General features: G+C 59.6%; 1 protein-coding gene across 1 annotated transcript; it reads left to right on the forward strand.

Annotated features, from left to right (window-relative positions):
* Nucleotides 1-2,566: 2,566 nt before the first annotated feature.
* On the forward strand, nt 2,567-15,162 carry RFLNA (refilin A; the record flags this gene model as incomplete). Its single annotated transcript, XM_082853575.1, has 3 exons — nt 2,567-2,788; nt 13,320-13,429; nt 14,829-15,162. The coding sequence occupies exons 1-3, from the start codon at nt 2,582-2,584 to the stop codon at nt 15,160-15,162; spliced, it is 651 nt and encodes a 216-aa protein (XP_082709701.1). The 5' UTR covers nt 2,567-2,581.
* Between the last annotated feature and the right edge of the window lie 290 nt (nt 15,163-15,452).

Here is a 15,452-nt window from a genome sequence, read left to right on the forward strand (position 1 = left end):
TCCAGCGTTATTCCATTTCAGGGGAGGTTGTGTGCGGGCGCCGGGAAACTTCCAGAACCCGAGTGGGCATGGTTATGAAGGCACCCCTGATAAGCATGAATGGCACAAGGGGGCCAAGATTAGGGTGAGGAGAGTAGGGCCCTCACCTGGAGTCCAAAATTTAAGGAAACGTCCCAGATGCGGAAATCGCGACACATACTCTATTTTACTGCAGTGCTGGAAAGGCCAAAATGATGCAAAAAATTCCAGATGATGAAAATAGCAACATTTTAAATAAAGTCAAGATGACACTTCAATGATGCAACCCTGCCCCACATGCCTCCGCCTAATTCCCCACCAGCCTCGGGTGGATCTTGCTGCCAGATTCACTTCCCTGGGCTGGGAAGTAATCCGTTCTTATCAGACTCTTCTCCAGGGCAGCCCGGCAGTGAGGGCAGTGAAGGCGATCTCGCTTCTGGGGGCTTGAGTGAGTGAGCATTTGGGAAGGAACTGCTTCTAAATGTGAGTCTGTTCTGCAAATCACAGCCCCCGCTTTTGTCCTGTGAAATGATAAGTCACCCACGTATTTCTGGTCACGGAGCCCAAGGCTGAGGAAGAATTGAATTGAATTCTTGCCCAAGAACTGAAGCAAACGGAGTCAGCTGTTCTGTGTTGGGTTTTGTTTTGTGTTTTCCTCCACAATGCTCCAGATACTCAAAGCTCTGGCTAATTCTGTTTGGGCAGCAGACTTCCCATGGTCTTCCTGGTTGGTATGGAAATGGGCTGCAAATTCACCTGGTAACACGTCCTTCTGTGTCCCCCCGCAGCACTCTTAGGAAGCCCCCCAACCCTTCTGTCCCTTCCTGGAATGCAACTCATTCCCACTGCTGAGAGCACCTTTGTCCTTGTCGTCCCCCCGCCTGGAAGGCTGCTTCTCTTTCTCCAGCTCACGTGGGACTGTTCAGGACTCATCTTAAAACGTCCCCTCCTCAGAGCGGGCTTTCATGAACACCCCAGCAATGAACTGTCCCTCTGATGATTCTTGCTGGCAGTGCCTCGTCAATGCCCTCCTTGAAACTCACGGCCTTTGCTTCCTGGTGTGTTTTCCCCCCTCATCTGACTGGGCGCCCCGGGGGCCAGGCTATCTTGCTCGTGGGCGGCTCTGAAGTGGACCCAGGGCTGGGGGCACGGTGGCGGCTTGATCAGTCCTGATGGAATGACCGTGCTTTAGCCTGGGTGCCCTCAGTTTGGGGGTGTCTGAAGGGCAGACACCAAAGGGAAACCACACTAGTATATCTGTCCACACTCTCACACCTTCCCTGCCTCCTCTGCTCCCTGGGCTAGACGAGGAGCCTCTCCCACATTCCTGTTCTACAGCGCAACCTCTAGGTACCCCTGGATTCCCTGCTTTCAGAATGGAAGGCTGGATCACCTGGCGGGGGTGGGGGGGAGTGTCTGTGTGGGTGGGAGCTGAACTGACAAGGACCTCCTTGTCAATCATCTGAAGAAACGGAAGCAAGTGACTTCTCCCTTCCGAGGAAGGAAAAGAAGGGAAAGATGGGAGAGACCGTCAGTGCGCAAGAACCTGCTTGGAAGAAATTGGGGAAACAGCCAGGTGCTGGAGGATTCAGGAAATGCTTCTAATCTCCCTGTCACCTGCCCCAGCCCCCTTTCCACCCAAGGCTTTCCACCCCAGAGGACCAGTATGTTGGGCTTGGGTACCCAAATGATGGAGACACAAACACCCCGGGACGGTGGGTTCGTGTTTTAGAACATCGACAAAGGGGCGGACCGGCCCGTTGGAAAGAGGGGAGCTAAGGGACAGGTCTTGAAGCTTGCGGAGTATCGAAGCCTTTGGTTTCCGCCCCCTCCCTTGTAAGTTACAGACCTTCTAAAACAGAGGTCTCTGAAGATTCTTTTATTCGGACTACAGTGAGCTGGAGAAGCCCCGAAAGGTCGCCTCAGACATGACTACGCCTACTACTGTTACTCGGGATGACTTGGGGACCCCACGAGTCATCCCTTGGTGCCGCCGCTGGGGTGTTTATTCCGGAGGATTGCCGGGCTGTGCAGTCGCCCCGGGCGCGGGCTGGGGGGGCGGAGGCGCCAGACGGGGCGGTTGCCCACCGCGGACGAGGCCGGGGGCGGGGTGGGCCGGGAGGAGGCGCCTAGAAAAGGAGGCGCGGCCGGGAAGGTGCGGAGAGGGCCCGGCGGCGGCGTGCGCCTCGGGCTGGGCCGGGCGGCGGGCGGCGGAGCGCGAAGGCGAGGCCGGGCCCGGCGTGGCTGGAGCGCGGCCAGCAGCGGCGGGCGGGCGGCGGGCCCGGCGTGGCAGCGCGGAGGGGCAGCCGCCCCGAGCGCACGGAGCCGGGCGCCCGACCGCCGGCCCCTCCTGGGCGCGGCGCGCGCGCGCGCGCGCGGCCGCGGAACCGGGGACTCGGGCGGGGGGGTGCGGGGGGGCGCCGGGCCCGACGCACCGCCTCTCGGCTCTGCCCGCAGGTCCCCGGCGCGCAGCCCTCGCCCCGCCGCCGCCCGCCCCGGGCCCCGGAGCGCGGTGGAGGAGCCCCCCGAGGAGCCGGGGGCCCGCGCCCGGCGCCCCCCAGACATGGTGGGCCACCTGCATCTGCAGGGCATGGAGGAGAGCCTCAAGGAGAAGAGCCGGGAGGGCTTGCTGGACAGCCCAGACTCCGGGCTGCCCCCCAGCCCCAGCCCCAGCCCGCCCTTCTACTCCCTGGCGCCTGGCATCCTCGACGCTCGCGCGGGGGGCTCTGGCGCCTCCTCGGAGGCCCCCGGACCCGGCGAGGCCAAAGCGGTAAGCACGCGGCTTCGCGCAGAAACCGGGAACAGAGCCAGCCCCCCGGATGGGGTACTTCAGGAGCCGGGACTGGGTTCCCCCCCCATCCCCCCAGCCAAGAAGGTGGCCAAGTGACAGCCACGCTCCGCAGGTGGGGATGGTCCAGCCTGACCCCTGCAGCCCTCTCCCTGGCTGTGGGCCTAAGGAGTGATCGTGAGTCTTACTGTCAGCAGTGAAAGAGCAGGGGTTGAGGACTGTCCGAAATCCTCCAAGAGGCTGGCTTCAGGCTAGGTGAGCTGGAGCCCCTGGCCGGAGCAGTGTACCCAGGTTCCCTGTTTACTCTTCCCCCTGTGCTGCCAACGTGAAAGACTTTTTTTTTTTTTTTTTTTTTTTAACCAAACGCAGACAGGAGCCCTTCCTTCCCGGGGTGTTGAGGTATGTTGACGTGGAGCTGAGGCGGTGCCTGGGGAAGGCTGGAACCCCAGGGCAGGAGACGCAAGAGTTTTCCCTCTTGCCAGACTTAGTGGGGCCCTCAGGTGGGCTCCGGGGGTCACCCAGCTTGGTGGCTGGGCTGAGACTGGGTTCCCCGCACCCCTTCCCCGGCAGGCGGGAGCCAGGCAGGCGGGATCGGGCGCCTTTGGACTTGAGGAAATGACAAGTTGAGATCTGGAGTCTGCTAACAATTCCAGTGGCATTTCCCTGTTCCGCGGCGCTCTGCACGCCTTCACGTTGTTTCTGCCGGGTGTCCTAGCACGACTGCAGCCCGGCGCCGCTTTCCTGGGGCCCCGGCAATGCCCACCTGGTACCTCACAGGGCAGTAAATGCTTCCCCCCAGTTGGAAATCCTCCCAGGAGCAGAAAGGAATGGTTCCCCTGCCTCCAGGCCTATTGATGGGAATGTCACTGGTGTCTCCCTTGCTCCTTGGTCCAGTGGGTCCCAAACTTGAGTGGGTTCGGGAATCTCTCAGAGATTTTTTTTTTAAGTATTTATTTATTTGGCTGCATCAAGTCTTAGTTTCATCCTGCGGACTCTTAGTTGCGGCATCTGGGATCTAGTTCCCCGACCAGGGATCGAACCCAGGCCCCCTGCATTGGGAACGTGGAGTCTTAACCACTGGACCACCAGAGAAATCCCTCTCCTGGAGATCTTTCAAGAATATCCATGCCCACCTCATACCTCCAGACAGTGTCATTTGATTGGTAGAGCCTGCCACCTGGACATCAGGATTTTTAAAACCTCCCCGGGTTATCCTCATGTGCAGCAGAGTTTGGGAACCGCTGGCTTAGACCAAAATCATGCGTTGAATTTGAACTTTGGTCTCTCTTTTGGGGGCTGGGGGTAGGAGAGGCGTTCTGGACTTCCAGGGATTGATAGATGTGACCCAGGCTGTTGGCAGTGAAATCGATCCCACTGTCTGATCGTACCAGCTTTCCTGAAAGAGTGTCTCAGACTTGGCACAGTTGAATGGAGGGGGTGGTATTTGAGCTCTCGCGTTGGGAATAAATCCCTGTGGTGTCCTACACGGTGGGCCTTGGAGAAAAGGGACAGGGAACCAGCCTTCCCCTTTATTCTTCGGATGACCCGGAATCCCCCTTATAGAAGGATTTTTGGAGGCCTTCCCTGCCGGCCAGGCCAGCCAGGGGCGGCCATAAGAACAGTGGGCCTGGCTTACTTGTCTTGGCTGTCCTAGTTTTTATTTTTTTCCCCTCCTTGCTAACTAGATGCCAGGTATGGAACTGAGCTGTCTCTGATCTTTCTAATTTGGCTTGAAGGCAAGACCTGGGGCTGTTTCCGCACAGGTAATGACATCTGCATTTAGATAGCCTTCCCAGGTGCTGGGAGCCGTCCTAAACGCTTTACTTGCATCAACTCATTTCATTTTCACAGTAGTCCCAAGAAGTATGTAGGTGCTCTTATGACACCCATTTCCCAGAGGGGGAAGCTGAGGCACAGAGGTTAGCGACTTGCCTAAACTAAGTGGCGGTGCTGGGTTAGAACCCAGGGAATTGGGCTCCGGAGTCTCTACCCTTGAACCTTGCATTATCCTACCTTTCACTGTGCAGCTAATTAACTACCTGCGTTTTGTTGTTGTTGTTTTGTTTTGATTTTTTTAAAAAAACAAAATACCTCTGAACCTACAGGATTTGGAAATGCTGCTTTTAATAAAAAGAGACGGAATGGTTGCCCCAGGGAAGCCTCTTCTCAGCCCTGGGGCCTGCAGCTGGGGCCCCGGGCACCTAAGTTATTGTCACACTGGCCGCCTCCATCCCCCACCCCCACCCCCACCCCCGCCCCCCCGCAGGTTAACTCCTGTTAAATGTTGCTAATCCTGCCTGCGGGCCACTCACTGACAGTGCTTTCCAGGCGCAGATGTAGGCAAAGTTTCGGCTGCTCTCCTGCATCTCGGCGTTGGTGGTTCCAGGTGGCCGCAAGCAGGGCCGCTTTGCTCTGGCAGCCCCTTAGTGGCACCTGTCAGACCATGTGGGCCTGGGGTTCCGCCTGGGGTAGGCATCTTTGTTCTGACACCCAGTTTCCAGCACTGCCTTCCTGGTCGACACTGGCGGCGCACACCCCAGCCAGGGGGATGAGCTGCAGTTCTGTCCCCAGCCCCCTGGCCACTGAGGTCCTCGCCGGCTTGTCACTGTGTTTATTATGCTGCAAGTGCATGTTAGACTTGCTCACCCTCTAGAAAGAGGCTCCATTTCCCCCACTTTGTTTTAATAAGCTGGACTTAACTTCTGCGCAGTACCCCGTGGATGTAGGGTAACGGGCTGGCTGCGACATTGCCCCCCAAGACGTAAAAGGCACTGGGGAGTAGGCTGGGTATAAATGAATCCCTCAACCCCACCCTAACTTGATCATAGGTTTTCTTCTGGCCCACTCTGTGGACCAACGATGGTACCGTTCCTGGTAATTTCCAAACCAAAGGAAGATCTAGGAATCGGTCATTCGTCCCACCGGTACTTATTGAGCACCTACTATATGCCATGTGCTGTTTTGGGCCGTGGGTGACTTAGTGGTGAACAAGATGTTCAAGGTCCCTGCCCTCGTGGAACTGGCATTCTAGTGGGAGAGACAGTCACCAACTTAAACATGTGATAAAACACCAGGTGGATTGTTAAGTGCCCGTAAGACGAAGAGCTGGGTTCAGGTAGAGCTCCTTTAGACTGGATGGTCAGGGAAGTGACATTTAATGGAAACCAGAAAACATGAGAGAGTGGCCTTTATGGTCATAGGGCTGAAATGTGTGTCAGTCCAAGGGAATGGCAAGTGCAAAGGTCCTGAGGTGTGGTTGAGTTGCAGCCGTGAGGCTGGTGGAGGGCAGTGCAGGGACTTGTAGGCTAAGCTGAGGCCAGAAAGTAAAATTCCATTTGGTCTTTCCAAAATGTACTTGTGACTGTTTTATTTTTATTTTTTAAAAAGGCCTCATGAGCTCCCAGACCCTCCAAATTAGAAACGCAAATCAGAGACTTGACTGAGAAGTGCCTTGCAGAACAGGCTCTGCGGAGGGCTTGTCTCCCTGCAGGGCCCCTGGTCGCCTGCAGGACACCGGGCCAGCCAAGGCCGCCTGCCGGGCCAGCCAGGGTTCGCCTGTCAGCTGCATTCATCCCACAAATATTTAAGCCAGGCCTGGCGAGGGATACAGCTGTGAACAGGACAGCCGCTGTCTGTGTCACCTTTGAGCTCTCGGGGCCTGGACCTCCGGCTCCAGATTGAGGGAACACCCCATGTCCTTCCTGCCCCCCTCCCCGTCCTGCCTGGCAGAGCTGTGGGGAGAGGTCTTGCTGCCAGGAAGGATGAGCGAGTGTGTGTGGCAGATACCCATCTCCCCAGGTTAACATGGCCAGTTCAGGGAACTAGCCCTGTCCCCTCTTACCACCCTCAGGGAGAGCACAGACGGCATTTGGGATCGCAAGTCGTCTTCTCTGGGGTGCACCTTTGAGGGGACAGCCACCACTGGGGTGGGTGAGATGAGGACCGATCACCCATCTGTGGCAGATGAGGGGCTCGGCCCTCCGTGGAGTGGTGACTGGAGGTGACAGTCTGAGCTGTTACCCCCTCAGATGTGGATATGGGTTCTCTAGAAGCCAGTGGCCTGGGCCCCCTCGTGCGTTGACCCGTCACCCCCATCTGATCTCCTGGGGTTTGCTTACACATCGAGTGTATGTCCGAGGGGCACACTGGGGAATTGCCCTAAGGACGAGGTGCTGGTTCCCCGGACCCAGATTCCGAGGGAAGCCCTTGGGGCCGGAACCAGGTAGAATTGGTGGTGGGGAGTGGGTTGTCTTTGCCCATCCTCGAAAATCTCCCGGGGCTGCCCAACCCTTGGAAATCTTCGTCGCTGCCAACTCTTAGGATCTCGGCTGTCACCACCCCTGCCCCCAACCCAGGACACCTGGATTTTCCCATCTCTCTGTTTCTGGTCTATGATGGCGAAACCAAGGGTGAGGGCAGAGAGGGAAGGGAGTTAGGAATTTAGGGAGTTAGTGCCCGGCATTAGGAAGGATGGCAGCACAGGTGGATGGACAAATGGAGAGATGGATGGATGGACGGGCAGATGGAAGGATGGACAGATGAACGCATACATGGACAGAAGGATGGATGGGTGGATGGATGGACAAATGGATGGATAAATGGACCGATGGATGAATGGATGGATGGATGGACACACGGATGGATGGATGGACGGGCAGGTGAACTGAGGAGACAGGGGTCAGCCCCCATGGCCCCCTTGCAGGCTCACGATGTGCCCCTGACCAGCGAAGGTGCCTATGAGCAAGCTGAGCTGCAAGAGAACCAGGTGTCAGGCCACGGAGGGAGGAGCCTGTTGGCGGAGAGGAAGGCCGTGAGGGGCCAGAAACCCTGGCGCCTCCTTTCAGCCCCCGTCCGCTTAACCCTGGATGAAGTGGCCTCCAGCGGGAATTCAGCAACGTCTCTGACAGCCTCGCGTCTCTGTGAAAGGCTCATCCGAGTGAGAAGTTCCACCTGTAGCTTTAGTCACACTAACGCCCGTGCCCTGCCGGGCGCTCTGGGAGCGAGGGAGTGGACAGGAGCCACCTTCCTGGGAAAATGCCACTAGGCGGGGACTGACAGGGACTCTCCTTGGGGTGGGCGTGGTCTGTCCTTTGTGCCCTTGGGACTCCTGGCCTCCCTGCTGTGGGGTGGGGGAAACAGATAAGGTACAAAGAGGCCTGAGGTCTGAGATCCGGGTGTTCCCTCCGAAGGCTCCAGGGGAGAATCCATCCCTGTGTCTGTCCCAACGTCTGGTGGTGGCCGGCCATCCTCGGCGTGCCTTACCTTGGAGATGCACCCCTCCATCTCTCCCTCCGTTCCCCCATGGCCTTCTTCCCTCTGTGTGTCCCGTGTCCAAAGTTCCCTCTTTGTATAAGGACACCAGCCATGTTGAATTAGGGCCTGCCCCGTCCAGTGGGACCGCATCTTAACTTGATCACATGTGCAAAGACCCTGTTTCCAAACAGGGTCACATTCACAGGTCCTGGGGATTAGGACACGAACATATCTCTGTGGAGGCCACAAACCAACCCAGCACCGTCCGGCTGGCTTGGGTCCGTCGGGCCCCCAAGGGCATCGTGGGGAGCCGGCCCGTCCCTGAGCCCGGCCTCCGGCCTGTGATGTATGGCTTTGCTCAGTTTCACTGCTCTGAGTGCCAGACCCTGCGCCTGCGCCGTTTGGGGTCTCCTGGGCTCCCCGAGCCTGGCCCCCTCACCGCCTCTGTCGTGCCGTGTTGTGCAACGAGCCATTTGGAGTCCCTCCCCTCACCCCAGGATTTGCCACCGATACCCGAAGCCTTTCATAAAAAGGATAAGAATTCTTGGGGCTTAAATGTCCCTCCTTGATCACTTTCCTCACGGGTGCAGGTCAGCGTCCCCTTAGCCCAGCACGGGAGCTTTTGGTCTCAAATCCCCAAACACGCCGAAGATCTTCAGTGTAATTCCAATCGTGGTTGAAGCCATCCCCCGCCAGTGAGGCCAGTGGCCTGAGAAAGGCTGTCTCGGCCCTTACAAAGGTTCCCTGTGGCTTTGGTGAGGACGCCCCTCTCCCATGTCAGTGTGGGGTCTCCCCGGACCCTTCCTCCTGCCACTTACCCTCCGCTGATGGGGACTTGATGCTCCCTAAGCGGAAGGTTCTGTGGGTCACACGTGGTCTTCAGCCACGTCCCGTGTGGTGGCAGGTGGGGGACCGCCGTGTGTCACACCGCTGCGCCATCCCTACCTGTCACTGCCAGCCAGGCCCGGATCCCCGGTGGGGCTGGGCTGTCACCGCGCGGCACGGAGCTCTCACGACGGAGGACTTATCTTTCTTTGCCGTCCTGTGGGCCGTGCCCTGTACCACAGCCAGGAAGGGGGAGCTCTCCAGACGCCGGGGTGTATTTTTACTTCCAGGCGTGGAGTATGTATCCTCACCCGGCAGCTCCAGGGAAGGCGTGTGAATCACTGGGCGAGGCGGTGGGGTGGGGGGGCATGGTAGGCGGAGGGCAGCCCGCTGTTCTCTGGGTCCCACTCTCTCAGAAGCACTCCCTGGTCCCTACACACACACCCTGCCTGCCCAGGAGACCAGGGAGCCAGACCAGCCCCCTCCCCAGGCTAGAACAGGGCTCTCCCGGTCCCTAGAAGGAGCTGGGGGCTGGAGGCTGGCCCAGCTGTGTCGCCATCCCAGGGTGGGCGTGTGTGGCGTCTGGGAGTCTGGGGTCCGGCCTTCAGCTCTCAGCTTCCCCGTGCCTTCCCCTGCCCCTGCAGCCCAGGGCTGCGAGGGGACCCGAGGACACCGGCCAGCTCGCACCCGGGCATCAGCCTCCTCGTACAGACGAGCAAACTGAGGCACTGTGCGCAGGTGGCTGGCACAGGTGGGTTTCTCGACGGGTCCTCTTCAGAGGGAAGCAAGCACCAGGGCCTTTGGGGAAACGAGCTGGGATGTGGCTGCCCCAGGGTCGGGGGGCGGTGAGGGGAGCAGGGCGCCTGGGAGCTTTCTTTGCTCCAGGTGGCCCAGTCCAGGCCATCAGGTGCAGCGGCAGCAGCAGGGGGTCCCCTGGGCGCTGGAGCCCAAGCCCCGTCCTCAGCCCGCCTCCCACGCCGGCGGCTCCGATGGGAATGTGAGTCCAGCGTGGCTGGAGGGCTGCCCTTGCAGGGCCAGCGGTGTGCCTTCCTGGCCGGCTCCCGGGGCTGGCCGGGCTCCGCGCGCAGCGCTGCCATGTTGATGTTAAAACACCGCTGCAGCTGCAAGACTCGGCTCTGAGCTTCCGGAGCCCGGCGGCTGCGGGACGCCGGAACTGCCACTGGTCCCTGGAGCCCTGCGGGGGCAGCCTCAGGCCTCGGCAACGACTGCCTGAGCTGTCTCGTCGCCCCTGGGGCCCCTGGACGCCAGCCTGCGTCTGGATTTTCAGAGGCTTCCTCTCTTTCTCGTATCGTGTTCCCAGGTGGGGCAGATTTTAGCTGTTTTCCACCAGGGCCCTTTGGAAAATGGTGCCCAGAGCTCCAGCTTCCTGGCCTAGTCTGTGAGGTCGGCCTTGTCCCCTCTGCTGGCAGCCAGTGTGGGGAGTGAGATCCGGCCAGAATGGGGCCCCACATGTGCACCAGGGCCGCGCCAGGAGGCTCAGGGGGACCCGAGAGGGGTGGTGGTACCCAGCTCTGCACCGAAGGCTTTGCCTCCCAAGGAAGCCCTCCCTGCCTATGAGCTTGGGAACTGTTCTTTCTTGGGGGTGGGGTGGGGGGATGGAGACCAGTAGCAGGCTGCCCCTCCCTCCCTCCAGCCCTTCCACCTAGAGACACCTCCCAAAACCTTAGCACCCATGGCCATAGTCCCTCACACGCCTGCCTCACCCTCTCTCCTCTTCGGTGTCCACAAGAAGAGCCCTGGGAGGCGCTGTGCCTCATCCGACTCACACAGGGCCTGGCGCACAGTAGGTGTTTGGCGCACAGTAGGTGCTCAGCAAACCCCTGCACACGTTTGGGGAAGCGCCATACTTCACGCTTCAGATAGTCTCGCGGGGAGAGAGTATGATTTTTATGAGCATCAGATCATGGAGTTTTACAGCTGAGGCCGGTGCTGATTTCACAGAGCCACAGAGGATGCCAGAAGTGCCTATATCTTGTCACTGTTTTATTTTTTTTTAACTAATATATTTTTAAATTTTTGGCCACACTGCACGGCTCTTGGCATCTTAGTTCCCCAACCAGGGATTGAACTCGGGCCGTGGCAGTGAACGTGTGGAGTCCTAACCACTGGACCGCCTGGGAATTCCCATCACTATTTTATTTTTAAATTTAAAGCGCCTGAATGATGTGCACTTGCTTCTGAAAGGTAGGAGCAGGGTTGTCTCAAGGTTAAAAAGAGTGTGGATTGTACCTCTCTCTCCTGAGAGGACCCCCCCCCGCACCAGCCACCACCCCTCGAGCCTTTGTGAAAAGCACGCAGAATACAAGCCTTTTCTCCGTATTCCGAGACTTTTATACAAGACTTCATGTGGCGCTTGCCCCGTGCCGGGCACTGTCCCACACATTCACACACTTTGAATCACTGTCATGACTGCGGCCTGGGAGGCGGGTGCTCCTGTGGCCCCACTTCGGGGCCCAGGAGGCTGCAGCCCCGAGAGGGGAGTTGTTTTCTGGGTCCCATGGTGTATTAGCTCCCTGTCGCTGCTCTAACAAATGACCCCACGCATAGTGGGTTAAAACGACACAGATTGAATATCTTACAGTTCCAAAGGTTAGAAATCTACAACAGCTTTCACGGGCTAAAAGCAAGGATTTTGGATGCTCTAGGGGAGAATTCTCGCCTTTCCCGCCTTCTAGAGGCTGTCCACAGTCTTTGGCTCCTGGCCCCGTCCACCCTTAAGGCAGCAGCATAATGTCCTCAATTTCTTTCTGACTCTGACCCCCCTGCCTCCCTCTTTCACTTATAAGGACCCCTTGTGAAGACATTGGGGGCCCACTGGACACTCCAGGACAGCCTCCCCATCTCAAGATCCTTAACCACACGTGCAAAGTCCCTTTTGCCCTGTAAGGTCACGCACTCCCACGTTCTGGGGATTAGGACATGCACACTTTGGGGGTCATTATTCCACCTGCCATGCCCAGCAAGGGAGAGATGGGACAGCTTGACGACAGCTGCTGGGGGCCTATGGAGAACCCCCTCTTTCTCCAAGTCTTAGATCTTTTCTTCCTGTGGTCCTTCCTCGGCCCCTGTTCTGGGGACGCTGTGATCAGCTGAGGAGGGGGCTGCGGTGACCATGTCCATAGGCTGAGAGCGGATTTGAAGACAGGTGTGGGCCTGGCCCAAGGGCTCACAGGATGGCGGGGAGAGGTGGAAGGGGAGCAGGGCGCTGCTTTGCACGTGTGAGGTCCTGCCCTTGGACACCATAGGGTCTGCGAGGTGCCAGGCCCTGGGGCCAGAGAGGTCATCAGGTCCTGAATCTTAAGGAGCTCATGGTCTGGGGGCGACACACAAAGGGGTCGCAGCAATGGAGACCAGCAGGTGGGAGCTCCAGGAACACCTCAGAGGATGTTGGGGGAAGACAAGGGAGCTGGTGCCTGAGTTGTCACCCTGGACGGACCAAGTGAGAAGAAAAGGGAAGGACGTTCCTAGTACAGGGAACAGCATAAACCAAGGCACAGAGGCAGCCTGGGCCGTGGCCAAGGCGAGTGAAAGATATACGGGCAGAGGCCTGTGTGGGAAGCGCCCGGATCCTGCGTGTGAGGGCAAGCTTGCTCCGAGCAGGAGGTGACAGGACAGGTCTTGGGGCTGCAGCACCCGTCCCGTGGACCCGAGAGGCAGCCGGGGAACATGGGTGAGGGCGCAGACTCTGGAGCCAGACCGCCAGGGTTCCAAGCCCAGCTCTGCCTCTTCCTAGCTGTGTGGCCTCAGGCAAGTTACTTAGCCACCCTGGGCCTCAGTTTCAGCATCTGTAAAATGGGGATGCTAGTAACAGCTCCCTCCCGTGATCGAATGTATGGATACATGGAGAGCTCAGAGCAACGGCCCGGTGCGGTTAGCGCTCAGAAGGCATAGCTGCTGTGATCTCTCCTCGTCCACGCGAGGACAGGGGAAGCCTGTGCAGGAGCTGAAGGAGGGGCCCGCAGCCACGCACCAAGAAGCGCGGGGAACTCTTCCCTCGAGCACGGTCTTGAGTCCCTCGCAGAGCTCCTACCTGACGTGTCACCCAGGGTCGCAGCTTGCGAGGCTCAGGCTCAGGGGCTCCCTGAGAGGGGTCCCAGTTCTACAGGGCTCTGAGCCTGGCTCCTGGGGCTCGGGTGGGCTGGGCGTTGTAGAAAGAGGCCGTTACCACGTCCCCTTATTGAGATGCCCAGGAAGTGAGGGGCAGGCCGGTGGCTGGGTGGGGAGCCGTGGGCATCAGAGCGCTTGCGTTCCACAGAGGGACGCTGGGGTGGGCTTCCCGATGGACCCCGCAAAGCAGGCTTCCAGAAAACCAGGACTGGAGTGGTGTGGGGCAACCCTTGTGCCTGGCGGGGAGCTGAGGTTGCAGTGCCAAAGGGCTGCTCACGTGACCCTGTGTCCCTGGCTTTCCCCTCAGCCCCTCCCCCTCCCCCCGAGCACCCCGGCGCGAGCGATGAGGCCCCGGATGCTGCCCGTGTTCTTTGGGGAGAGCATTGAGGTGAACCCAGAACCCACGCCCGAGATCCGGTGAGTGGGGCAGCTGGGCCGGGTGGGGCGGGGTGGCCAGGCTGGGGCGCTCAGCAGGCTCCCCTCCCTCTAGGCAGCCCCTCCGCGTGCTGCTCCCCGAGGAGGCATAGCCGTGATTTGAAGAGACTCTATCCCCGGGTGGCCTTCCCTGCCACCTCTCCAGCCCTTCCCGGCCCACATGCAACCATTTCCACACTGACCTTCACCCCCAACCTGGCTGGGTTTTATGTTGAATTTGCCCCTTTTTCCCCCGGGGAGCCATTGCCCTGAATGTGTATTAGGTGCCCTCCCACGTGTAGGACGTCTCAGGTGGCACCTGCACTTCTGAGTTAAGGCCACCCCACCGGGAGCTTTCCCCCAGCCATCTGCCCTCCTCGGAGGGCTTCTGGGGATCGGGCTTCCAGAAGGTGGAGTCTAGGGTCCGTGGGTCTCACCGGCTCAGGATGGATTTGTCCACGTCGCCCCGGCCTGCCCAGGGGTGTGGGACCCACTACCTCCTCCCGCTTCACCTCTGGATAGGGTCCCAGGAGACAAACAGGTCCCCTTTAAAAGTTTTTCTTCCCAAAGAGCTCTCCTTTTTAGTTTTTATTACAGAGGCCCCAGCCAGGGTGGATGCGAGCTGCCTGGGCTCTAGGGACCCCTGCTTCCCTTCCCACGCGGGTCACCTGTGGGGTGCAGCAGGGAGGGAGACAGGTGAAGTCCCCACGCCCCTCCCCGGAGCTTTTCCTTCCAGTGTGATGATCTGGGAGCAGAGCTGGGGGCACTGAGCAGTTGGTCCCTCGTAAGGAGGGTCACTCACCTAGAGGTGCTGAGGCTACCTGGGGGGAAACTTATTTTGATAACATTTCAAACTTAAGGAAAGTTGCAGGAAGAGTACAGGGAACCCCCGTTAGACAGATTCATTGACTCTTTCCATGGCTTGAATATCTGCTCACTGTCTCGTTCTACGTAAACGAAACTTTCTTCTGACCCGTTTAAGAGGATGTTAGTGACACCGTGACCCTGAACCGCTAAGTAACTCCGGCTGGTGTCCTTCCTAAGGACAGTGACATCCTCTCACATAATGACAGTGCACTTGCCAAAACCGGGCCAGCTAGAGCTGAAACACGGCCACTGCCTGGTCCGGTCCCGCCCACTGTCCCCAAATGTCCTTTTATGGCCTATTTTTATCCCAGTTCAGGATCCCGCCAGCGTCACGTGCGGCATTTAACTGTCCCGTCTCTCGAGTTTCCTCCAAGCCAGCTGGGTCCCTCAGCCCTTCCTTGCCCTTTTGACCTGGGCATTTCGGAAGAGCCCAGGCCGTTCCGTGTTCGCACTGCCCCCCCCCCCCAACCACGCGGGACGGTGACCTGGCTGCCGCCTCCGGGGCTCACCCCCGCGCTCCCGCCCTCCCCCGCAGCTGCAATTCCGAGGTCAAGTACGCCTCGGAGAGGCACTTCCGGGACAAGGTCTTCTACGCGCCGGTGCCCACGGTCACGGCCTACAGCGAGACGATCGTGGCCGCGCCTAACTGCACGTGGCGCTGCTACCGCAGCCAGCTGACCCTGGAGCCGCGGCCGCGAGCCCTCCGCTTCCGCAGCACCACCATCATCTTCCCCAAGCGCGCCCGCAGCTCCTTCCGCACCACCCTGCACCTCAGCCTGGGCCGGCCCCGCCGCTGGTTCACGGCCAGCGTGCAGCTGCAGCTGTGCCCGCGCCCCGGGCCCGGCCTGCTGGGCCCCGCGCCGCTCTGACCGGCAGCCCGGCCCCCGCGGCGGCCGGAGCACGGGCTCCACGATCGGGAGGGACCCCGGGCTGTGTCTTGCCCGCGCCGCAGCCGCTTTCTCAGCACCTACCCGGTGAGGCAGCGTGGGCCTGGCTTTCCCGAGGAGCCCGGGGCGGGGGCAGGTGGGTAGGCGGTGCTCGCCCCGACGGCCTGGGAGTGAAGAAGGTGTGTGGGCCCTGGCTGCCCTTGAAGCGGTGGACACCCCGAACGCCGGCAGGACTGAGGCGTCCGTCTCGGCCTTGGCCGGGGGGCCCCCCA

This window comes from Leucopleurus acutus (genome assembly GCF_964270905.1).
Source record: "Leucopleurus acutus genome assembly, chromosome: 13".
NCBI classification, from domain to species: Eukaryota; Metazoa; Chordata; class Mammalia; order Artiodactyla; family Delphinidae; genus Leucopleurus; species Leucopleurus acutus.